We start from the raw sequence: 25,192 nt of genomic DNA on the forward strand, positions 1-25,192 counted from the left end.
CGTCGACAGACATTGTATAGGACATTAAGAGAACGTGGTATCAGAGAACGTCGACCCTGCCGTTGACGTTGGCAAGTGTGAGACTGAGTTCTCCGATCAGAGTAGATATTGCTTGCACAGACATGATGGTGGACAGCGAGTATACAGAATATACAGGTGAACGTTTAGTGCCAAATTGTGTTCAACAAGTTCAACCATTTGGAAGCTGTGGCGTCATGGTCTGATGAGGCAACCGCGTTGATGTCAAAACGAGGCTCGTTATTATTCAGAGAAACCTGAATGCCCAGATATATCGGGATGAACTTTTGAGGCCCGTTGTGCAGCCCTTCATTCAGCAACAGCCACGTGGAATTGTGTTCCAGCAAGACAATGCGCATACGGCAAGGCTCTTTCTGAACAACGCAAACATTCACGTTTTACCCTGGCCGGCATGTTATCCTGATATGAACCCATTCGAACATTCATGAGATCACACTGACCGACAGATCAGAAGGCGACCAGCGGTACCAATCAATCGTCAAGAACTGGAACAATGTCGCCTTTACGAATGGCAGCGGATTACCCCTAACGTCATCCGACGTTTGGCGTCATCGGTGCGTCGTGTTCAGGCGTGCGTTAATGCACAAGGTGGACATACTCTGCCTTAAGTTGGTTTCGAATGTGTCAATTTTACCCCCATGTGTCTCAGTCAGTCGTAACGTTTTTGTTTGGATGACATGAGCAGTTCTACACGTTATGTTAAAACACAATTTAAAAAATACACATTACACATATTGACTTCCTGAATGCTTTTGTTTTTCTTTCATAGCCTTTCCAACACTTAGTATACTTTGTTTTGGACATTAATTAATTAAGAATACAAATTAGATTATAAGAAATAAAGGGGTCAAGATACAAGGTATTGGGCCTGTCCTACCAGCCCAATGTCATTGGTTCTGGTTGTCATCTCCGCTGTCCCCGTGACACGGTAAATGGATGGGGAATTTAAGTGCAGCCTCGTGTGTCATTTCGTTGATCAGCTACTAAAGTGGTTTGCATAAACAGAGGCGTCCCAATCCCCCTATTTCCCTCACAAACATGCAGCAGGATCCATTTGGACCAAATCAGTTGATTGCTGGCATCACCAATATTAATAAACACCACTGCTCTAATTGTAAATAAAAGCGACAGAAATCATTTTCATATTCTTAAGAAATCTCTGCCAAAAGCAAAGTCATTTGTACTCCTCCGACTATATCATGACCAAGTTTTTATTAATCACTTTCAAATAGTGATGATACCAGGTGTTTGTGAAAAGGTGAGTGCATCCAGCCCCACCGGTGCACAAAGGTTGCACAAGAAGTTGTACATGTAGTGGTCAGTGTTTTCGTGAGTGACATTGCAGTTCAAATTTGTTCAACGTACGAAATACGAGAAGATTCATACGTTTAAGTAAACCAGCCTGCATATATGAAAACAAATTTAAATATGTTTCAAAGTTGGTTTGATTGATAATCAGAACATTTTCAGATGTTCATTTTAGTTACAAATAAACGCTGATGAGTCCAAACAGATAAACAGCTTTCGCCGCCAGAAATATAAAGGGATCTGGACGGTGGTCAACAGTTATTTGTGATTGTCCTTTTGTAAAATGACAAACGAGGTCGCGAATTTAATTCTTGGTAGTGTGTTTGACCATAAACAGTTTAGTTTCATGCTTTTATCATTAAAAACAGAGTTCATTAACATTATATTTATCCTCTTTCTTCTTGATCCCGTGCATTGCATAATGCAATACAACTTTAAAAAAGTAAATCCCATGCATCTCACTACCTTAATGATAAACTAAAGGCACTGCTGGTCTAATGAGTTTAACCCTTCGATGACATTAAGTTTCATACTACAAGCATAGGTAGCGTTGCAAAGTCAATGTAGCATGCTGTGATTATCTTCTAAATCATATCGGTTTTCAATGTAGGAATGACTTTCACAAATGGCAAATATAGAAGAAAGTGCTGAATTCCTATGACACAGAAGTTACTCAAATGTGCACACTTTGTCCTTCGTTCTTCGCTAATCTCTTGGCTAATTTCAGATTTCAGTTGTGTTACAAATGCCATAGGACAGCTTATTTGAATGATACTATTTGCAAGTGAATTACCCTTCAACGGGGCATTGACACAACCATGTGTTTCTGTTAGTGATAGTTTATTGTTACTGATCGGAATTTTGATTTTTCATGAATTAATCAGAACTTGACTGAGACTTGAACCATGTTTCATAAAGTTCCTTGTTGAGACCTTGACCCGACAGGGAGCTGCTCAGTGGTTCTACGCTTTCCTTCATAGTTGTAATAATAATATGCTCACATTTGACATTGTCCTTTTAAATATTGACCAGCCAAATTGTTTTGTCCATTTATTACCCTGGCTCTCCCAATAAATCCCGTTGAGTTTGCTACAATGGAATCTACCGGAGAATATAAGGGTAACGCTATTTTTCAGGGCATTATCATTTGCAAAAGCCCGAGGTCTTCCATTAACTGCCCGATGAAGGAGGGCAGTTGAAAAGAGCGAGGGCTTCTGCAAATGATAATGCTCTGAAAAATAGCGTTACCATTATTATAGCTAAAATGGATGGAATTTGTCATCAAATAAAAGAAACAACAACAGCGGTTTTGAAACAACTACTGCAATCAACACGAATGTCACTGACCAACTTTTACAAATATGAAAACGTCATAGAACAAACCAGATGCCGTCACTATTGAACGTAACGTCACCTGTCCCTTTCCTATGACGTTATCTAACAACGGGCGTGATAATGGCCCATCGTCAAGCAGTATGAAGGCATTATCAAGTTACAGTGGCCCGCTCATTTCTGATAACATGCGGGCGGTTTAATGATAATTCTATCCATTTTAGCTATAATGACTGATAACTTTTCAAATTGTGTATTTTTTACAGCCACCGACCTACTGCTGCGTCGACCTTCGCATTGTCGAATCTCCTAACTGTATCTACGTCGGTGGTGACATTGGTACTAGCAGAAAGGTCATTCCCCTTTGAATCACGGAGCTGGCTAGATTTCTGAGAATCCTTAGGAAGGGGTTTATCTCGACTAACTCAGCGTCCGATTTTCGGCCACAAGTCTACAGCCAATTCCCACAAGGGAATTAAACATGACCCAATTCATGTTGTAATGGTTATAACTCTTGTTATGGCTTTGTAGAGGTAACTTGTATTTCGCTTATAAAAGGACTAATCCTAGTGTTCTGTGTTACATTGTTGCAGCGAACATGTTGATTGTGAACAGGATAGTCATGGGGGTTAATCTGCACACCCAAGGGAAAGGGGGCACATCGCATAGAAGTGCCGATAGCTCAACACTCAGGATGAAGGGGAGATCTCACCACAGTTGTGACCAAAAATAGAATGTTGAGGAAATATTTTGGTAAATATGTTTATTTATCGCATTTAAACAACGATTGTACGACTGCTTCAATTATGTTTGACATTTGTACCATCAATTTGTCTTCAAATGTAATTATTCTGTCCAATTTAAATCACTACTTACGGTTAAAGGATACCTTACATCAGATAGTCCATTGTGTTATAAATATGTATTGCTAAATTTAGATGTAACATGTTGAGATTGTCGGTTGAAACAGGGAGGCGAAACAAAGCCACCTTTTTCTTGTTTACCTCAGCGGCGAAGCTTTGGGTAGTGATCTGATATTTTAAAACAAATACGAGGGAAGGTGAGCACAGATGAACACGACTGTGTAGTCTATGGTTTGTTTAGCAAGTGTCAATAGGTTGAAATAAGTGACAATCGTATTTTATACGATATCGAGCTGTGGTTCGAACCAAGTGCGAAATCTTGAATAAGGACCAAGATGGCGGGTGTCACTCCTTGTCTATATGAATAGAGGGTGGGGTTTTTTTCAATACGGATATATTATGCTATACACGGTATCATCGAGTTCCTGTGGTTTGTGAGAAACCTACCCGTTTGTTTCACCAAAGTATTCAACGTTTCGGTCTTTCCTCCCACATCACGCTGACACGCCCTTGAATAACTGGAATACTGTTTAAAGCGGCGTTATCGCAGCCACAACTACTATACACACAGTTAAGCGATCTGCGTGGAGAAACGGTTGTCTGAATACATCACTCCATTATCCCAAACAAACTCCACTGAAGGAGATGAAAGCTTTGTTAACGCACTGTCACGGCATTGGACGTGATCGGAATCAGATGTTGAATGAACATGAACGTTTGTGGTACTTCAAAATAATATTTACTTTTACTTTAAGCAAAAAAAGTAACGAAACCTAAGATTCTCGATGGCATATCGTAAATCCTGTCGTTACCGTTACCGTTATTATAGCTAAAATGGATGGAATTTGTTATCAGATAAAAATAAACAACAATATCGGTTTTGAAACAACTACTGCAATCAACACGAATGTCACTGACCAACTTTTACAAATATGGAAACGTCCGAGAACAAACCAGATGCCGTCACTATTGAAAGTAACGTAACCTATCCCTATCCCATGACGTCACCTAACAACGGGCGTGATAATGGCCCATCGTCAAGCAATAAGAAGGCATTATCAAGTTACAGTGGCCCGCTCATTTTTAATAACATGCGGGCGGCTTAATGATAAATATTTTTTTAGTTTGATGTTTACACGATATACGGCTTTTCCATTGGACGAGAGGTCGGTCACGTGACCGCGAAATTTACGTTCATAAGTGTATGAACGACACAATTTGACGTTTATACGTTTTTCACGAGATCGTGTTCTTGAAATGACGTAAACACTGACGGACTACTTCCACATTCCTGGGAATTACCTAGCACGAAAACATACATAAGCGTTCTTTCTGGTCATTTAGAACCTTTATTCTTGGTCTCAGCGTTTCAGTATACATTGAGAAATGTCAGAGAGGGTGACTGCATGATTGTTCACGAATATCCTCGCTGCGGCGTATCCTAATGAACAAACGAAGAAATGCACATCTAAACTATCGTAGTATCGACTCAATCCGTGCCTCGGCTGACATTGACCGTCTCCAGCAATCTATGAATTTACCTTAGTGTCTGTTTGACGCATCTTTATTCACCTTTCAATGATCGGCCAGTTGATCAATGATGACTAACACATGTAACCGCCACGTGTTCATTAAGAACTTCGGAAATCTCTCCCGTCACGTTTATCGTGTCGGCCATTTTGACGTCTTGAACTTGATGTAAATGTATTACGACGCGCTGTCATTGTGACTGAGTTAATGACCTTTCTTATCTAATGAGGATATGATTTGAACACATGTGCTGCGTAAGATGTTTCTGAAGAGCAAGTTGTGTATCCATACGCCCATGTCACCTCTCTTTTTGAGGAACTATTTTACTCCGCGATATAGCTGGTAGTTGTATGGCTGTCAGTGTAAACATGAAGTCGCACGTACTAAATAAAATTGTGTTTAGATTTTGGCCTACATCAATTGAGGTAAGAAATTGTGATAAAAAATTTATAAGAATTGACTTTCACGTTCACGTCCGACGTTCATACAGTTTGGCCCTCACTCTATGAAGGTTCATGCTCCAATGAACTCACACAAAGTGAAGGTCAATTCTTAATTCTCTCCATTTTAGATATAATTACAAGTAAATTATATATCTAGACTCATAATGACTCGAATGAACATTTGCCGTTCAGGACAATGCCTCTTCAAGACGCGACCACGCTAAATTTTGAAAATTTGATTCTTAGAATTGGTCTTAACCCATGTTTGTCATAACGTGATCGGGTGGTCAGGCTTGGTTGCTTGGTTGATACTTGATATCGTATCCCAACTGCGTGGATCGATGCTCATGGTGTCAATCACTGGACTGTCTAGTCCGGACTCGAATATTTACTGACTCCCGAATAGCTGGAATACTGCCCAGTGCGACGATAGACAACAAACAAACACTATGAACTGAGAGGCCATGACACAAAAACTACAGTCCCAAAGCCGGGTTTTAGAGATTTCACTACGTGATTTAACCCTCAAATATCCGTAGAATGCAGTTGAAGGAACACTTTCAGTTTGTGCTGACATTTGTAAGTTTTAGTTGTTTTATTTTTTATTTTTTATTTTTTTTGTTTTTGTTTAATGTTGTATTGTATGCAGTATTCCAGCTACATGACGGCGGTCTGTCAATAGTCGAATCTGGACAAGACAATCCCCGTATGTAGACCGACGTGCACGTGTACCTTACTCACTGCACGTGTGCGGGTGTGTGCACTTGTTCACGCCATACCCTATATTACACAGCGGGTATTATACCGCGGACGTTGTGTCAACCTGATTTTTCAAAACCTGTTCGGACTGTGTATACGGCAAATACAACCCAAGCAAACACCTTGTCCTACTTTCAGCAAAACTATTACTATCCCAGCTTAGGGCCAGTGATAAAAACCATGCAGAAGGCCCATGCATATATATCAAAGTTTACTTATACAGATAGGCTGGGCGAGTGTCGTCATTTTCACGATACCAGAAGCTAGCCCGAAGTCTGCATTATTTAACCGACTTTCTTGCATAGATCTGAAACATTCACAGTGACTGTATTTTTTGCCGGTGACGGCGCGAAAATGGCTCGCTTAGATTTGACCGACTATGATGTCTCCATGAAGACTGGTTTCGTTCTGGAGGATCCACTGGTAGGTTGTGTAGACTTATGATTATATGATGATTTTTATTATGATTACACGAACACGCACACGCACGCACGCACGCACGCACGCACGCACGCACACATATATAAATATATATATCAGAAACGCTTCCAATGATGGATGTAACATGTACATAATAATAGAATAATAAATTATATTTTAATTGCATTGCGATGGGGGAGGGGGGGGGGAGGGGGGAGGGGGGGGGGGGGGGTCACGGGTGGCCCAATCGTTTAATGGCAAACGTCTGAGACATGCATCACTTCGGGTTTTCCTCCCACATTAAGCTGACACGCCGTGATATAACTGGAATACTGTTAAAAGCGGCGTTAAACCCAGCTTACTCCTCTAATTGCATTGCATGTCTTGAATCAGTTTTCACCTTTATACCCAAACACGTTTCATCATAAAAACTTGCATCCATAACTGATGAAATGATTCATAGAATTGCGCGAGTGTCGTTACGATTATTTAACCGAGGTTCTCGCATAGATCAGAAACATTCACTGTATGTGTTGCCGGTGACGGCGAAAAAATGGCTCGCTTAGATTTGACCGACTATGATGTCTCCATGAGGACTGGTTTCGTTCTGGAAGATCCACTGGTAGGTTGTTTAGACTTATGATTATATATATGATGGTTGTTATGATGATCACACACACACGCACACACACGCACACGCACGCATACGTACACACACGCACGCACACACGCACACGAACGCATACGTACACACACACGCACACACATGCACACACGCAAGCACGCACGCACGCACACACACGCGCACACGCACGCACACACACGCACACACATATATATGTATCCTATCACTGGTCGTTAATTCAAAACAATTTGAGCCCTCATATGTGAAGTCTTCTTTGACAAAACATTCAGTCATTTCAAATGCAAACTTTTCTCAGAACATCATATCGGCAATGCTTCCAATGATGAAAGTGTTGAACACATTTGAGGCTATAATTACGACCTATTATCCTCCATCTATTGACAAAGTTACATCTAAATAATGATAGAAGTCAAAATTATGTTTGAATTGCATTGCGTGTCATAAATCCTTGTTAAACCTTTAAACCCAAACACGTTTCATCATAAAATCTTGCATCCGAAACTGACGAAATACTTCAACGAATTGCACGAGATTCACGTTCATTTGCATAACTGTGCAGACTAAGGTCTGTTGTTTAATATATACAGTTTACTGTATATATTTGAGAAATTATCTTGGATACGAATAACACTGTCGTGATAAAATGAAACGGATACAAGTATTGTTATAGTAAAAACATAATCGATTTTTATTCAATAAGCTTAGTTTGTCTTACTATTTAAAAATGATGAGATGCCTTTATTTCCATAAATTCTGAATAAATAGAGACGGATCAAGCCTAGCTATAGGTTATCTCTCCGACCTCCCCAATGTGCGAGTCGTTATAGCGGGGAGTATCGGAGCTACCCATGTGGTTGGAAGCGAGATCAAAGGCGCCGCCTTCTACTGGACCACAGCCAGTTCACTCAAACGTTCCATTCATTCTCCACTCCCTTTATGCCTACACTCGCCTTTCAGTATTACACGTGGATATCTGCATTCGGGGAACGCCACTTTAAATGACACTACGTTCTTTTCAATGTCTCAATTTCAAGCCCTCATATTCAAATAGGATGGCATGGTTTCATAATAACGTGTTATTGGCGTGACTGGGTTAATGTTGATTTACGCCGCAGTCAGCAATATTCTAGCTGTGTCACGCCGAGATGTACAGGCTGAAGTTGGGAAAATGCATGCTAGTGGTTGAGGGGGGGGGGGGGGGGGGGCTGCTTTCACCTACGACACCAGGGCGCACAGTGAGGAGTGAGTACTGTTTTACGCCGCTTTTAGCAATATTCCAGCAATATCACGGCGGGCGACACCAGAAATTGTCTTCACACATTGTACCCATGAGGATTTGAACCCGGGTCATTGGCGTGACGATCGTTCAATTCCTGAACTGAACTTCCCCACGTTGAAATTTGAGAGGTTTAGTGATGACTTATACAAAAGTGGCATATTTCATCATCGGAAGTGTTTCCAACATATTTTCTACTATTAAATCATGTAAAGACAAGCCCATAATGCGGTCAGGCACAAAATAGCTCTGGTCAGGATTTAAGAGGTTGAATCTGAATTTGTAATTCAATCATTTATATGTGGCTCTTCTAGTGAGTGAACTGAATTTAATACCGCTTTGAACAGTTCTGTTGCAAACATGTTAAATAACTACGTGTCAGCTTAAAACGGGAGGATAACGTCAAGAGACGCAGGTCGTTTTCTAGTCTGGTGTAACCAACGAGCGCGAATATGCTGACAGACCAAGGTAACCAACGAGCGCGAATATGCTGACAGACCAAGGGTTATTATCGTGTCGATTCCTCAATTGGGAACCACTATCAGCAGATCCTGGAACAGCTAAGACTCGCAACTCTGCACAACGAAATCAATGGCGTCGCCACAGACCACAGAACCATACATGACGCTTATTGATGGCACATTTTTCATAACATAATTTCCATATTAGGTTGTCATCGTTCCATGACTGAAATAATGCCGACGTTACCTGTTTACCCACTCACACCCACACTCTCGTCTATGGACCTTATGTTGTAAATTATCTCTCCTCTGACCTCGTCTTATTGGTTTACATTAATAGATACAGTATTGTCACAAATCTCCAAGTCCAGCCTCTTCAGTGAAGCCACAAGATACCAAGCCCTTACTTTCCTGTATTTCCAGACACGGCTGCCTCCTTACTTCGACCCCTGGAACAATGTGGCGCTCCGGTACACGGAGCTGGTCAGCACCAAGACGATGCGGGAGGAGGTACTGAAGGTGAGAGTAAGCCTGGATAAACCAACTTCAGAAACACTGCCAAACAAATTGAGTGTGTGGTGCGTGAGCGAAGCTTCGTGGGTGAATGAGTGAGTTTCACGACAACATCAAGGCTGATGGTTCGTTATGATGAACTCCCAGGGCATGACAATCGATCGATTCGGGGAAATACATGCAAAATGATACGTTGCCGACAAACTGCAATAGGGTGAATTTGCAGATCGACAATTTAACCAACATATGCCAGCAGTTGCATCACCAGTTTATCATCATATTTCACTATGTCCACGTGTTTGTTTGTTTGTTGTTTAACGTCGCACTTAGCAACATTCCAGCAGTATGAGGGCGATCTGTAAATTATCGAGTCTGGACCAGACAGTCCAGTGATTGACATCATGAGCATCGATCGATGCAGTTGGGATTGATGACATGCATCAACCACGTCAGCGAGCCTGACCAGGCCACCCGATCCCATTAGTCGCCTCTTGAGTCTCTGAAGACCCTGGATATGTCCACATGTACAACTGTGTGGTCCGTTACTTATTTTGACATTGGTTTTACGCCAACTGTTGATTTTGAAAAAAGATTGACGTCGAAGCATCTAACGATAAACGATTATGTTGTTTTATTAATGTCCGTCCTTCGCATAAACTACAAACTAAAGAAAATATAACAAAAAATTAAGACAATAAAACTTCGTTTATACAAAGGGTCACGGCTGGACCAGTCATCTAAGGCGACGGATATATCATATGCAGCTTTGGGTCGCTTATTCGCTTTATTTTCGATGGAGCCAAAGATTTCGACCTACGGGATTTATGTAGATGTATATCATATGATTCTTTACAACCCTTTTGCCCGTCATATTGTTGTAATAAGGAGGGCTTCGCACCCACTGAAGGCCCGATGGGGTAAGCCGTGTACTTCAAGAGTTCACTCGTCACGCCGATAGTCCCGGGTGCAATTCCCCACATGGGTACAATATGTCATGATATCGCAACATTGCTTCAATGTTGCTAAAATCAGCTTAGAACAAGTCATCCACCAACACCAACTGATTTGTGGTTCACGTTTTCGGACGGTTTCAGCAATATTTCCGGGGTTCGTTCGATGACACACTCACTGTAACACACACTAACAATTGTCATCTGTCCCTCTGCAGCTGCCCGTGCTGGATGTCGATCGCCTGTGTGGGATGAAGGAGGAGAGACTAGCCCATCTCCAGCTTACCGCCATGACGTCAGGATACCTCTGGCAGAATGGACTTCATGACGTCCCAAAGGTCATACACTCATCATTCGTAAATAAGCTCAGAATCGTAATCATACCGCTCACATAAAGAATATCAGGAGCAGCCGTCGTGATCATAAATAAAAATTGATCGATAATTCCGTATGTAATCTGACGGACTATGATCAACGATGTGCTGCTGAGTTTCAGTTTGGCGACAGATTTTGTTATAAGTACCTTTTTCAGTAACCGAAACTTGTTTCTTAGAATATAGGTAATTAACTTTTAGATTGATCAGCACTACAAAACTTGCAACAAATTGGTTCTGGCCGCAACTTCCCCTGTCTAGTTATCTTTTAAAGCTTGATGTTAGAGACAATGTCCAAGCATCACCACCTTCTGGAGAATGTTCAAATACCAACAACCTTCTACAGACAATGTCCAAATACCAACAGCCTTCTCCAGACAATGTTCAAATACCAACAACCTTCTCCAGACAATGTTCAAATACAAGCAACCTTCTCCAGACAATGTTCAAATACCAACAACCTTCTCCAGACAATGTTCAAATACAACAACCTTCTCCAGACAATGTTCAAATATTCAAATACCAACAACCTTCTACAGACAATGTTCAAATACCAATAACCTTCTCCAGACAATGTTCAAATATTCAAATACCAACAACCTTTTACAGACAATGTTCAAATACCAACAGCCTTCTTCAGACAATGTTCAAATACCAACAACCTTCTACAGACACTGTTCAAATACTAACAACCTTCCAGAAACACTGTCAAAACACCAAAGAACAAGTAATCAATTCGAAGGGCCGACATATCTGTAATTCTTTTAATTGTTATCAATTCCAGGTCCTGCCCAAGTGTTTGGCTGTTCCCTTACATGGGATGTTTGAGAAACAAGGGTTCCAGCCCGTCATCACATACGCTGATTTGTACCTGTCGAATACCATATTGAAGGATCCGAACGAGTGAGATTGTTTTACGTTGTAATTGCACCCCATCGAATTGTAGTTTTATTCATGTGTACCTAATTCATGAATTATTATATATGATTTTATACATAGCATGTGATTTGTGAAAAACATAACGGTTATAATATATTGTTTTTTTAAACGGATTTTTTATTGATGTTGACATATCTCGTGCTCTTTGGGAAAGTTGTCATTTGATAAAGGAAAGCGGCGATTGGTGCCGATATGTTTTTTGTCATTATCATTCATTTGAGAGTTAGATGTTTTTACCCAAATGTTTCATCACTTTGATTATAACACAATGATCTGTTTCAGACCTGCTGTTATCGAGTAAGTGAATATATTTTCTCTTTTTGAAATAAAAGGCTTCTTACTCTACAGCTGTTGCACGATCACTGACACTAGCCGTTTGGATTTCAGAAGAGGCAACTGAAATTAAATCAGATTGATGCAACGACTGTGTTAAAAGAAACCAGTGCTTTAAGGCGGAATTTTGCACGTTATCGATATAGTGATGAGTTGTTTACGAAAGTGATCAACGCAAATGATTTCCCTTAGTTTGTGGTAAGATTATATCTTAATATGGCGCAATACTGCTTAAAACCTTTCACATCGCAAATAGCTCTATTGTATGAGTTGTGAAGATTTCCAGGGCAGGTCACTTAATTCGTATTTAGGAAAATGTTACTGAGATGACTGAATGTCATTTTATTCACACAGCATTGAAGGTCTTGTGAAGGAATATTTACAATGAACCCCCGTTAACCTGAAAACCATAATGTCCTAACGAGTAGCCCTGGGGATATTACTGTGTTACTCTCTCTCTCTCTCTCTCTCTCTCTCTCTCTCTCTCTCTCTCTCTCTCTCTCTCTCTCTCTCTCTCTCTCTCTCTCTCTCTCTGTGGATTGTAGCGTTTTTGTCGTTGCAGGAACTTCGCTGCCATTATCGACATGATGGGGGGGTCGGAATGGCTGTGGTTCTTCGCCGTGGGGATCAGAGTCGAGCAGGACTTTGCAGAGGCTATGCAGGTAGGGTGAGTGAGGTGATATGCAACGTGGCATCGGCAATATTTCGACACCGTGCGACGAGTTATGCGGGTATAGTGAGAGAGTAAGTGAGTATGGTTTTACGCTTTTAGCAATATTCCAGCTACATTGTTATAACAAACTGACGTATATAACGAACTGTTTTTCCCCGTCCGTTTGCTGAATATTTGCTTATAACGAACTAAGATTATAATGAACTAAAATTAGTTGCCCTTTTGAGTGCGTTTTAACCATAGTTTACTGTAGTTTAGGATAAAGTTATATCCCGATACAGGTTTTTGTCGACCCTTGACTCTACAATCAGCACTCCCGCATGTCCCGAAATATAGGGTGTGTCTTAGAAAAATCATCAATACAATTTCATTATAGTTATGAAAACTTCGGATTCTTTTCAGATCTTTTCAGATCTTTTGTCGTTTGGAAACACATGACCTGACACATTAACTTACTCCGCTCTCGAAACTCTCGCCGTCCTTGTCAAGATTAATAAATATGTTTTGCGTTATTACGTTTAATAATGCGCAAAACTAGGTTTGACTATAATGTTTGTAGGGCGCTCTGTATGTTGTCCATTGTCTGTGGCGGACGAGGGTTTTGGGGATTGGGTTGACTGGACGAAGAGTTATGTTTAGCAAACAACATGGGTTGAAAGCATTTCGTGTCGTCGGCTGAATTAGATATGTGAAGCCTGTGTACACTTGAACCCACGGATTGACAAGGTCATATATCATTGTATTGTATTTTTCGCTTTTTAACATACCAAAATATGTTAAAAGATGGTACTTGTTGTTACCCTGCCAAGGAACTAAGGGGTTAAAACAGGGGGACTGGTATACACACACACGCGCACACGCACACGCGCGCGGACACAAGCACATGCATGCACGTCGCTATATAAGTGCAATAATCTTGATTCACCTCACCTATCTCAACTCACCTATCACTCAGAGTGAGTGAGTGAGTTTGGTTTAACGCCTCTTTGAAAAAGTATACCCGTGTCAGCTTTATTTTGGACTACATGAGTTGGGTAAGGCCGCTCTGAACAGTATTTCACTTATATCACAGCGTGTCAGCTTAATGTGGGACTGCGTCAGGCTGGTTTAACGCCGCTTTGAACAGTATTCCACTTATATCAAAGCGTGTCAGCTCTATGTGGGACTGCGTGAGTTTGGTTTAACGCCGCTTTGAACAGTTTTCCGCTTATATCACGGTGTGTCAGCTTAATGTTGGGGGGAAACCAGAAGTAAGGAATCTATAATGCGGTTAAAAGCGACGTTGTACCCAACTCACTCCTTCACTCAAAGAGGAATTGAGCTCACTCACTCACTCACTCACTCACCTGGTGTTTTATAACATTTGCCAGGCATTCCAGGATGTCCTCGATGGAACCGACGAGAATGATGCAGAAAAGATCGCCAGGTCCCTTGACGTAATATCTGACGCTGTCCACAACATGCAGAACACAATGAAACGGTTTCACGGTGAGTCTACATCACGTATATATTAGACGTGACGGAGTAACACGCGTATCGGTTCCATTTTAGTCCATCGTTAGTTGCATGGCCAAACATAACTACATTGTACATGGTACCTCTTCGTTTCTAATAGTCGGTAGGGAACTCGGACGTTATAGTCTATCGAAAATAGATAGCACAAACACGCACACGCACGCACACAGGCACGCACGCTCGCACGCATCGTTTGAATGTATTGGATCATGTAAACTTGTAATTGTAATAAACACTTTTATGTATTTAAATCTAATTTCTATATAATGATTGTTTTGGGGTATTTTTTGTTTATCGCCGTCCATATATGTACTTTATGTGTCTAAATAAATTAAAAGTTTGTCTTGCGTTGGGTGAGTGAATATGACTTAACACCGCTGTTAGCAATAGTACAGCAATATCATTAGTTGACGCGTGTAGTGAATAGAACCCTGTTTCGGTTCGAGGAGGGACTGTTTTAACCATTAGATTATTCCACAATCCTTTCTTGTTAAAAAGAGGCGGTGGGTTAGCCAAGTGCTTGAAGCGTTCACTCGTCACGCCGAAGACCCAGGCTCGAATCCCCACATGGGTGAAAAGTGTTACGCCCATTTCTGTTGTCCCCGCCGTGATATTGCTGGATTGTTGCTAAAAGAGGCGTAAAAACATACGCACTCCTTCTTGTAAAAAAATGAAAGATGTTTTGGACTGGGTGACTTCATTTTCAGGAAGCAATGATGTGATGGTTTGTAATTCATATCTAATAATCTTCGGTTTCCTTTTCTGTTATGGTTTCCAGTTATTACCGCACACAGGGTAAAAAATAGGAATGTTATAACCTTTTTTATAAACCGACATTCGATTAATTATGATATCGTTAAATATGAACCAGTGAACACGTGTATTCAAATTGATCTTTCATTTCAGAAAACCTAACAGTTGAAGGTTTCTTCCCGAAAATGACGACTTTCTTTGGCGGGTAAGTTTATCACTTAAGACGACACCTGAACCACGATGTATGGAACACAATAGCTGACAAAATACTTGGTGTGTGTATACACCAACATGAAGTGGTGCTTGTGACACAGCAGTTAAACAATAACAAAACTGAAAACCTTAAAGGCGAAACCAATGGCGCACGCATCATTGGTAATAGGTGACGGACGAGAGAAAGGACCTTCTCTAAATACAAATGGTCTTCAAAAACAAAGACGGTGTGGTTGTACTCATTTCTATCCAAATAAAATAAAGTCAAACGTTCTATATTTTACCACTATATATCACCATGTACACGAAATGCACGCGCAGCACACAGTCCTTCAAATGATGTGACTGCAGTGATCTAAATATAGATGGGCACCACGTGATCAAATGACGTTTTCTCATTGGCCAAGGAGTGGGTTTGGTTTTACGTCGCTTTGTACCAATGTCGGGAATCGAACCAGGTTCTTCGGCGTGACGAGCGAACGCTTTAACCACTAGGCTACCCGACTGCCCCTCTTCTGCTGTAGTAGATATGTATATTCGTGTCTTGGTTTCAGGTACGGGGAACTGGCGCTGCATGACGGCCTTATATTTGAAGGCGTAAAACAGGAGCCGATTAAGGTGCGTGAGGGGATTGTGGTGCAAGAGACCGACCATTTAAAGCTCTTGAATTACTTTTACTTTTACTTTTTTTCAAGCAAACACATATTTCTTTTGTAAAATGTGAGGCCAATTATTTTTCCATTTTTGTTTGGAAAGGGGTTTTTTTTACAATCGTCATTTAGCTGTGTACTGGGACAAGAAGGAGTAAATAGAACCAGGTATACAAGCTTAATTAATGTTTCCCTGCGAAATGAATACACCCCTATGACTTAAGTGACGTCAACTTCAGTTTCAGGCTGTGAGATATGAACAATCAATCATGTGCCCTGTCGAAATATCTTTAGAGACCCGTGAAGATCCGGTGTAGAATAGGTCTTCAGCAACCCGTGCTTGCCGTAAAAGGCGACTGTGTTTATCGCAAGAGGCGACTAACTGGATCGGGTTGTCAGGCTCGCTAAATTGGTTGATGCATGTCATCGTATCCTTATTGCGCCGATCGATGCTCATAATATCAATCACTGAACTGTCTGGTCCAGACTCGAATTTTTAGCACCGCCGTCACATAGCTGGAATATTGCTGAGTGCGGCGTTAAACAATAAACAAACAAATCAGTTTCACGCTGTAAGATATAAAAAATAATCATGCACACTGTCGAAATATATACTCTTCACCAAAAGAAACGCAAAGCCACATTTGTGTGAGGTAGGAAAATACATTTATACGAGGAACCGTACAAGGTTTTGAGCCAAAATGTTGTGGAGAGAACACTTGGTGATTGTAGTCATCTCAGTTATGGGTACATAGGTAAAGTCCAAGGTGAATGTCAGCTACCATCTGGGGTTGTGGCTGACTTCGGTGTAGCCGAAGATCTGCTGCTCTCAAACGATTTCGTACGGTCTGGTCGGAGATTCTGGACAGTCCGGGTATTTGGGGTGCGGTTGAGGTGGCTGTGGTCTTCCTTTCACGTAGGTTGCGCAGTCGGATGTAGCGATCTTGGGCGGGAGTGGTTACCCTTGGTCGTCCCGACCTTGGCCGTTCACGTGTTGACCCATACTGTTGAAACTGATCTCGCAGCCCTGTGATGGTAGTGGGCGCTACATTGAAAACCCTGGCTACAGCTGATCGGGATTCTCCTGCCTGCAAGCGGCCTATGACGTTGTTTCTTTGCACTTCTGTTAATCTTGACATGTTGTTGAACTGTCACTGTTCGATTGACGCAGATGCCAGGCAAGCAAAACCCCTGCACTTTAACACCATTCATAGTGCTGCTGCCCGTGCAGTACGTGCAGTCCCCTTGCCCTTTCGTTAATGCACGTGGTGCGTTTTTTCCGAATCATACGTGTTTCCTGACTAATGATTTGCATGTCCTTATTGTGATCATTTTGATCCGAGAAATTTGTCACTATAACACATTAAACCTTTTCATTGTACCTCTTGGTCAGCTAATTTTGCTTTTATGGCCAAAAATATCCGTTTTGCGTTTCAAAACAACCATTCGTAGACGGTTGATGTTCGTGTATTCATCGTTACTTAACATTTCTTGCTGTAACGCCGCTGTTGTTTGTTGTCAGTCACATTCAAGCAATATGGCGGTGGTCTGTAATCAAGTGACAGTCCAGTGATTGACATCATAAGCATTGATCTATACGGTGATGTGCATCAACCAATTCTAACCTGGATCTTCACAATAATGCTGGTAATAGCGCTGACGGAGCCAGAAAGTTGCATTGCCTTCAACGTCATAGAGAGATTATGGTGTAAGACATTTATGTTGCAATGAACCTACCCTCAACAATAACAATAACATACAAGCGTGTTCGTAGACAAACAAATGATTCAACTGTCTTTTGTTTCAGGCCAAAGGTGCCAACGCAGGCCAATCCCCTGTGATGAAGGCTCTTGACGCTCTGCTGGGGATAGAACACGAGGAGAGTGAGTTGTCTCCCTTTCTTTTCTCTCAAGCGCTCACATAGATGCACAGATGCGTTTCCATTGCTACACTAAAAGACAAGTAAATGGGGGGGTAAGAGAGTAAGGGTTAATGGTTAGAAAGTCAGGTTTTCGCCGCTTTCCGTCACATCACGGTGTGTCGGTTTACTGTGTCAGCACCATACCCATCCTCGTGGGTTTCACCAGAGTGGTAAACTTCTGAGACCTGCATCACTTCGGGTTTTCCTCCCACAGTAAACTGACTGGAATATTATTCAAAGCGGCGTTAAACCCAACTCGCTCACTCACTCACTCCTGACCCATTTGTCACTATAGCTTCGTTTTGGAAGTATCGTCACCATCTCGTCCTCATTGGCTCATAGTTTGTCATCAGCTGTTCAATGTCATCTTGGAGGTTTCCGGTTTACACGCCAGGAAAGTGTACCAGAACACTCCCATGTCTCCGATTGGCTACAGAGCATAAAACATTTTTAAGATCTATAAACCAGTCTCTTTCTTACCGCTTACCTCCAAATATATCATCTTTATTTCACCGAAAGTGAACTTAAAATGAGGATTCAAGATCGAAAACTGAAACAGTTTGCAGTTTCGTAATTACCATCTTGTTTTCAAAAGCCGATACCTGTTTTTGTTTTCGAGCTGAATCCTTTTTCAAAGATCATTTCTTTTTCAGATCTAGTACAGCCAATTCAGGCCAAGTGAAGCTCTTGAAATTCCTATATGTTCCGATAAACATAACCCTGATTTGAACTGGCCATAAAGAAATAGTATTATTTGAATTACTTGTTCCAAGTGAAGTAAATAACAAGGGATACATATGTTAACAGTTGGTTGTTTATGTTGTCTACACAGAGAGACAAGCGTATACCGAGGAAATCATCACCTATATGGTACCAAACCATGGGCGGCTTATGCGGGACTTGCGTCAGAGGCCCAAACAGCTGAAGGCAGTCGGTAAGTCCTTTCAGTTTTAAAGACGAGGTGTTAAGCAAGTTAAAAATAGAAATATTTAGGAGTAAGATCACCCAGACACTTGATGAAGTAAATGGAGGATAACGCCTTGTTCAAGATTACTATTCCCCGCCACAAAGTCACATATGTATCAATATACTGACTCCGACTAGTCCTTGTTTTATTCGGGGGCACGGGTGGCCGAGTCGTCTAAGGCGCCGCGATTCGCTATGCAGAGTTGCGTCCCTTGGGCACGCCAGAAACCTATGATTGTGGGTTCGAAACCCGAATCGTCTGAGACCTTCACTTCGGGCTTTCCTCCCACCCCGTGATTTAACTGGAATACTGTTTAAGGAGGCGTTAAACCCAACTCACCCACTTACTCACTTGTTTTATTCCCTTAATGCCGAGCGCCAGGCAGGGTATACGTAAGAACGAGTACTTTCTTTTGACGTCTTTTTGGAATGACGTGCAGGGAATCGAACCAACGGCCTTCCGCTACGGACAGACGCTCTATCCACTACACTACGGGGGCAGTGTTTTATGGCACCAGGGTTAGAACGGGGTTGTAGTATATTCGCTTATGAGATAAAACAATTCGGGGTAGAATCTTGGCAGCAAGGTTGAAAACATCAGAATCCATCAATGATGTTGCCAGAACTTTTATCGCTTCCTCCTTCCTAAATGGCCGTCATTTTATCTCCACTATCAGTCATATTTCAAAATATAACTGTCATTGACTCCGTGACACATAGACATGGTGCATATTAAATGTAAGCTCCGTATATGTCCTTTCTATACATAAAAGTGTTTAATACTTCAATTAAGAATTATCAGTCAAAAGCTGTTCATGATATAGATGACTGACTGTAATACATTGCACCAAACTCACTGCCCACTACAAGACACGTGGAAATGTTTGTACAGTCGAGTCCAGCAGTAACGCTGACCTGAAGCAGGCCTACAACAACCTGGTCCAGACCATCCTCAAGTTCAGGTCCTACCACGTGCAGATTGTAACCAAGTGAGTCCATAGAAAATTGTCCAAGGTAATAAAACTCCACATGACCATAAAAACTCAGACGCTATGTCCTTGGTCTGAAGTGGCCGAGTCTGGAATTCCTAATATACAGATCCATTACCTGTCACCCTTTTTAATGTTTTAAGCATACTTATCATGGTGAGGTATAAAACATAATGAAATTATTTGGGGCCATAATTTCAACAAAGATAACACTTCATTGGCGCCAACTCAAAAAATGGTTTCGCGAATTATTTCTATTCATATTTTTTTATATTTTAAGTGCACCCCAACCAATAATGCCCTCATATTTGTCCGAACCTTAATCTAACAGAACTTAAGAACTCAAGGATTTTCCTTTTTATTCCAGGTACGTGATTCAAGGTGCTAAGAAGAATTTCCCACCAGAAATACAGGAGAGCTTCCGACCAGTGCAACAGTGTAAGTGATAGTACCCATAGTGGTTCTTGTTTCTATGTACTAGCGGCCAGTGCAACAGTGTAAGTGATAGTACCCATAGTGGTTCTTGTTTCTATGTACTAGCGGCCAGTGCAACAGTGTAAGTGATAGTACTCATAGTGGTTCTTGTTTCTATGTACTAGCGGCCAGTGCAACAGTGTAAGTGATAGTACTCATAGTGGTTCTTGTTTCTATGTACTAGCGGCCAGTGCAACAGTGTAAGTGATAGTACCCATAGTGGTTCTTGTTTCTATGTACTAGCGGCCAGTGCAACAGTGTAAGTGATAGTACTCATAGTGGTTCTTGTTTCTATGTACTAGCGGCCAGTGCAACAGTGTAAGTGATAGTACCCATAGTGGTTCTTGTTTCTATGTACTAGCGGCCAGTGCAACAGTGTAAGTGATAGTACTCATAGTGGTTCTTGTTTCTATGTACTAGCGGCCAGTGCAACAGTGTAAGTGATAGTACCCATAGTGGTTCTTGTTTCTATGTACTAGCGGCCAGTGCAACAGTGTAAGTGATAGTACTCATAGTGGTTCTTGTTTCTATGTACTAGCGGCCAGTGCAACAGTGTAAGTGATAGTACTCATAGTGGTTCTTGTTTCTATGTACTAGCGGCCAGTGCAACAGTGTAAGTGATAGTACTCATAGTGGTTCTTGTTTCTATGTACTAGCGGCCAGTGCAACAGTGTAAGTGATAGTACCCATAGTGGTTCTTGTTTCTATGTACTAGCGGCCAGTGCAACAGTGTAAGTGATAGTACTCATAGTGGTTCTTGTTTCTATGTACTAGCGGCCAGTGCAACAGTGTAAGTGATAGTACTCATAGTGGTTCTTGTTTCTATGTACTAGCGGCCAGTGCAACACTGTAAGTGATAGTACTCATAGTGGTTCTTGTTTCTATGTACTAGCGGCCAGTGGGCATTGCTGGCTAGAATAGGTCCCCAGCAACCTATGCCAGTCGTATCGCGGGGATTCTGTGTGAGAATAGGTCCTCTACAATCTATGCTTGCCGTACCACGGGGATGCCGGGTTAGAATATGTCCACTACAATCTATGCTGATCTTACTGCAGGGATTCCGGGTTAGGTATTGGAGAAAACACGCTTACGAGGTTTTGGTAGACAGAGCATGCCCTGGGGAGAGGGAAAAACCAAGGGGGCGAAGCGGTTTTTCCCGACCCCCAGGGCATGCTCTGTCTACCAAAACCGAGGGAAAGTGTTTTTCCATACTTATAAACCGAAAAAAGAAACATTTATCAACATTTTTATGTTTCGAACATACTTTCCATGAACCTTAGGAAACGCGCGTAAAATATCTGTTGTGTTGCTTATCAACACCTCTGTAGCCTCGTGGTACACTCACTGGGCTACAGATATGAAGGTTGCGAGTTCGATCCTCGGGATTATAAAGAAAACATTACATGTTACAATCTGAACAGAAGTTACATTAATAAAATACCAAGTACATTATATAAAATCCCTGGGATATTATAGCAAATATGACTTGAATATCCTATAAAATCCCTGGGATATTATATAAAATCCCAGGGATATTATATAAAATCCCAGGGACATTACAACGTCCCTGTTTATGAGATTTAACCCGACTGGAAAGACAAAACCTCACAATAGGTTTTAATGCCTATAGAAAGAAGTCTCTTACTTAATAGCGATCCCAATGAATAGGTTTCTAAAATAGGTCCACTACAATCTATGCTGATCTTACCGCGGGGATACCGGGTTAGAATAGGTCCACTACAATCTATGCTGGTCGCACCACGGGGATTCCGGGTTAGAATAGTTCCACTACAATCTATGATGGTCGTACCACGGGGATTCCGGGTTAGAATAGTCCCACTACAATCTATGCTGGTCGCACCGCTGTGATTCCGGGTTAGAATAGTTCCACTACAATCTATGCTGGTCGTACCGCGGGGATTCCGGGTTCGAATAGGCCCAAGGCAACCTATGCTTGTTGGTGACTTAATGGATCTGGTGGTCTGGCTCAGTGACTCAGCTCATTGCGTGGCATCGTACCGGACGGCGTGGATTGTTGCTCACAGTATCGATCACTGGATTGTCTGGTCCAGATTATTTGCAGATAGATGTCACACAATTGGAATATTGCTGTTCATATTCAATGACTCAAGCAAACAAGAGTTGGAGGGCAGAGATCAACTTTGTTGAAATACATTTAGACTATCTGTGGTTCTATTGTGTTTTTGATGAGGTTCAAAGATGGTGAATATTTCAATCTGTGTACATGGTTTCTTTGAAAGATCACTAAACCTGAAAACTCACTGTTTACGCTAAGGACAATGTGTTTAACGCCGCTGTGAACAGTATTTCAGTTATATGACGAGCAGGTCAGCTGGATGTGGGAGGAAAGACCGACATTATGCAGTTCTTAGACCTTTATCACTTCGGTGAACCCCACGATTAATGGTGCTGACAAACCTAGAAACACCACCAGGGTGATATTTTCTTTTTAAACAAGTTCTTGGTTTTTATATTTTCAAACTTCTGCCATGTATATTTGCAGTCATCGTTAGCTATGTGAAGGGGATGAGAGATGACTGCAAGACCGGGACAACCAGCTGAACCTTCATCAACTGAACTACATACGTCACCATGACAACTTATCTGCATAATATCACATCTTTAGTGTACCGCCTAATGGCCACATACTAATCCTATTCTTCCATATCAATATATGTTCCTGTTTTCAAGTGATAAAAATCTTTAATTTCTATTTTCGGGTGTTTATACCTGATCAGCTGATCGATCACATGAATGATTATTGATATGGTTTTTATTTTGTTTTTTTATGACAGTGACAATCTATACGTTTATCTACAATCTGACCTACATGGGATATAACAACGCCTTAATAAAAACATGTACTCCAAAATAAGATCATCTGTAAAAAAACGTTAAACATGATATGACCGATATATAAAGACATATGCTGGTGTAAGACAGGGCTGCATTTTGTCTCCTGTCCCTTTTCTCTTGTATATTGAAGAACTGGTGAATGAAATATTATCAAACAATAGAGAGGGATATTTATAGATGAAACTATACAAAATCTATCAATCTTACTATTTGCAGACGATGTAGCAATTTTGGCGGACTCGGTGATTCTGCTCCAGCGTAAAATTGATTTTCTAAATGAGCATTGTCTGAAATTGGGATTAAAAATATATACGGGTAAGACAAAAACTAATAGTCTAATAGTCTAATACCCTAAAAAAAATTATTTGGCAATTTAAAAAGTTCACCCAAAATTCTGCAAATTTCCATTGCACACAGGTTACAAAGCTGCCAATAAATATGTTTTAGCTGAATGTTGTCGCTTCCCACTGTTAATAAATGCACACATCAGAGGTTTTTTTCATATTGGATAAGGCTTATCAGACATCCTTTGACAACATACTCCAAAACCTGTTATGACTTACTCAAAAGACGATATAGCGGACTTAAACTGGGTTTCTTGTGTAAGAATACTATTATTTAAATAACTACGGTTTTGGTCATGCCTGGCTCGCACAAGATGTAGCTGACACAAGAGGGTTTCTCAATATTTTTAAAGAAAGATGTAAAGATATGTACCAAGAAGTATGGTTCATGAGTGTATGAGATTCAAGTTGTGTTCATTATTATTCTGACTTCAGAAATTCGATTACATCTGATACCTACCTTACGTCATTAGAGGCAGTTGAGTCTTGACGAAATTTAGATGCAATGTAAATACTTTTAACACTAGAGCAGCTGGATTTTATTTTAAATCTGCATTTGAAAATACATCCTGTCCATACTGTAACCACCCAAATGAATATCATTTAGAAGATAGATACTATGTGTGTGTCTATTTCCGGGATTTTATCGAGTATTTGCATCTTGGAAATTCATCTCGAGACCCGAAAGCGTTAGGTATTTATCGATATTGTAAACCTATTGTTTTATTTAGAAAAAAAACATGCGCACTCTTTAACACCTCGTACTTACTCGGTCGCTTGCTTCAGGAAATGCAAATCATATTTTCACCCTTTGACATTTGGTCATGTGACCCAAATTAGCCAATCACAACACAGAACACACTTTCTATAGGTTTTCAAGTACTATTAAAATGTCCAGAATATGCAAGTTTAAGAAATGCAACAGTATGTTTGAAATGGGCCATCTCGTGAAAAGCTGTATTATATGCTCCAAACGAACATGTTATTTTAGTTATCCGTGTTATCACACCGCATATTTCTCTTGAGGGCTCAGAAACCAATATAAATATATGATTAAATTCATGTTGTAACCCCGTTCTACATCTTCTGAAACTACAACGTGAAGGTTGCGCTGTAACTTGTAGAATGTAATTGTATGATGTACTTTGGGCCTTTTGGCCATATATACAAATAAACAAATATTGTCTGTCTGTGTTATTTTGGTGTTCTTTCTACATGTGTGTATAGTTTCATCACTATTGTTTCTTTCCCTTAACACATTTTGCCAAGCATCTCATCACAGGGTGACTAAATATAGTAATATGATCCTTAAACAAGCATTTAAGAAAAATTCAGCTCGGGTTAAAGGGAGGCTATTCCAAGGAGAAGATAATCAAAATGCGTCGGACTGGTCTTTTCGATTGTAAGAGTGTGGTTCTGAAATCTGGTCAGCTGTTGTTTCTATCATGAGTTCATCTAAATGCCATATCACACACTGCAAGCAGTCTCTAAAGCGACAGCTAAGACATCATTCTCATCAGAGTGGGTTGTGAGTTGGCTTTATGTCGAAATAGCAATATTTCAGCTATATGACAGCGCGGGACACCAGCAATGGGCTTCATACATTGTACTCATTGTGGGAGTCATCCGTG

At 41.0% G+C, this 25,192-nt stretch overlaps 1 protein-coding gene across 2 annotated transcripts; it reads left to right on the forward strand.

The window, feature by feature from the left end:
- Nucleotides 1-6,563: 6,563 nt before the first annotated feature.
- Nucleotides 6,564-24,751, forward strand: LOC124145837 (myoglobin-like). 2 transcript variants are annotated; one of them, XM_048386601.1, is made up of 14 exons: nt 6,564-6,697; nt 9,501-9,596; nt 10,759-10,878; nt 11,699-11,817; nt 12,136-12,150; nt 12,749-12,848; nt 14,230-14,347; nt 15,281-15,332; nt 15,895-15,958; nt 17,798-17,873; nt 18,744-18,845; nt 19,770-19,866; nt 20,234-20,304; nt 22,865-24,751. In XM_048386601.1, the coding sequence occupies exons 1-14, from the start codon at nt 6,629-6,631 to the stop codon at nt 22,921-22,923; spliced, it is 1,158 nt and encodes a 385-aa protein (XP_048242558.1). In that variant the 5' UTR covers nt 6,564-6,628; the 3' UTR covers nt 22,924-24,751. The 2 variants fall into 2 exon arrangements, with proteins under 2 accessions (XP_048242558.1, XP_048242559.1); XM_048386602.1 differs by lacking the exon at nt 6,564-6,697 and adding an exon at nt 7,202-7,316.
- Nucleotides 24,752-25,192: the final 441 nt, after the last annotated feature.

The sequence above is a fragment of the Haliotis rufescens genome, unplaced genomic scaffold (assembly GCF_023055435.1).
Source record: "Haliotis rufescens isolate VD_foot unplaced genomic scaffold, xgHalRufe1.0.p SCAF_6, whole genome shotgun sequence".
Classification (NCBI taxonomy): Eukaryota; Metazoa; Mollusca; class Gastropoda; order Lepetellida; family Haliotidae; genus Haliotis; species Haliotis rufescens.

What these genes read in the sequence shown, in the direction of transcription:
- LOC124145837 (XM_048386601.1), top strand. Translation starts at nt 6,629, where the DNA reads ATGGCTCGCTTAGATTTGACCGACTATGATGTCTCCATGAAGACTGGT. An exon ending in CACAATGAAACGGTTTCACG is followed by an intron (nt 14,348 to 15,280) that starts GTGAGTCTACAT and finishes CTTTCATTTCAG; the next exon opens with AAAACCTAACAGTTGAAGGT. An exon ending in TAAAACAGGAGCCGATTAAG is followed by an intron (nt 15,959 to 17,797) that starts GTGCGTGAGGGG and finishes CTTTTGTTTCAG; the next exon opens with GCCAAAGGTGCCAACGCAGG.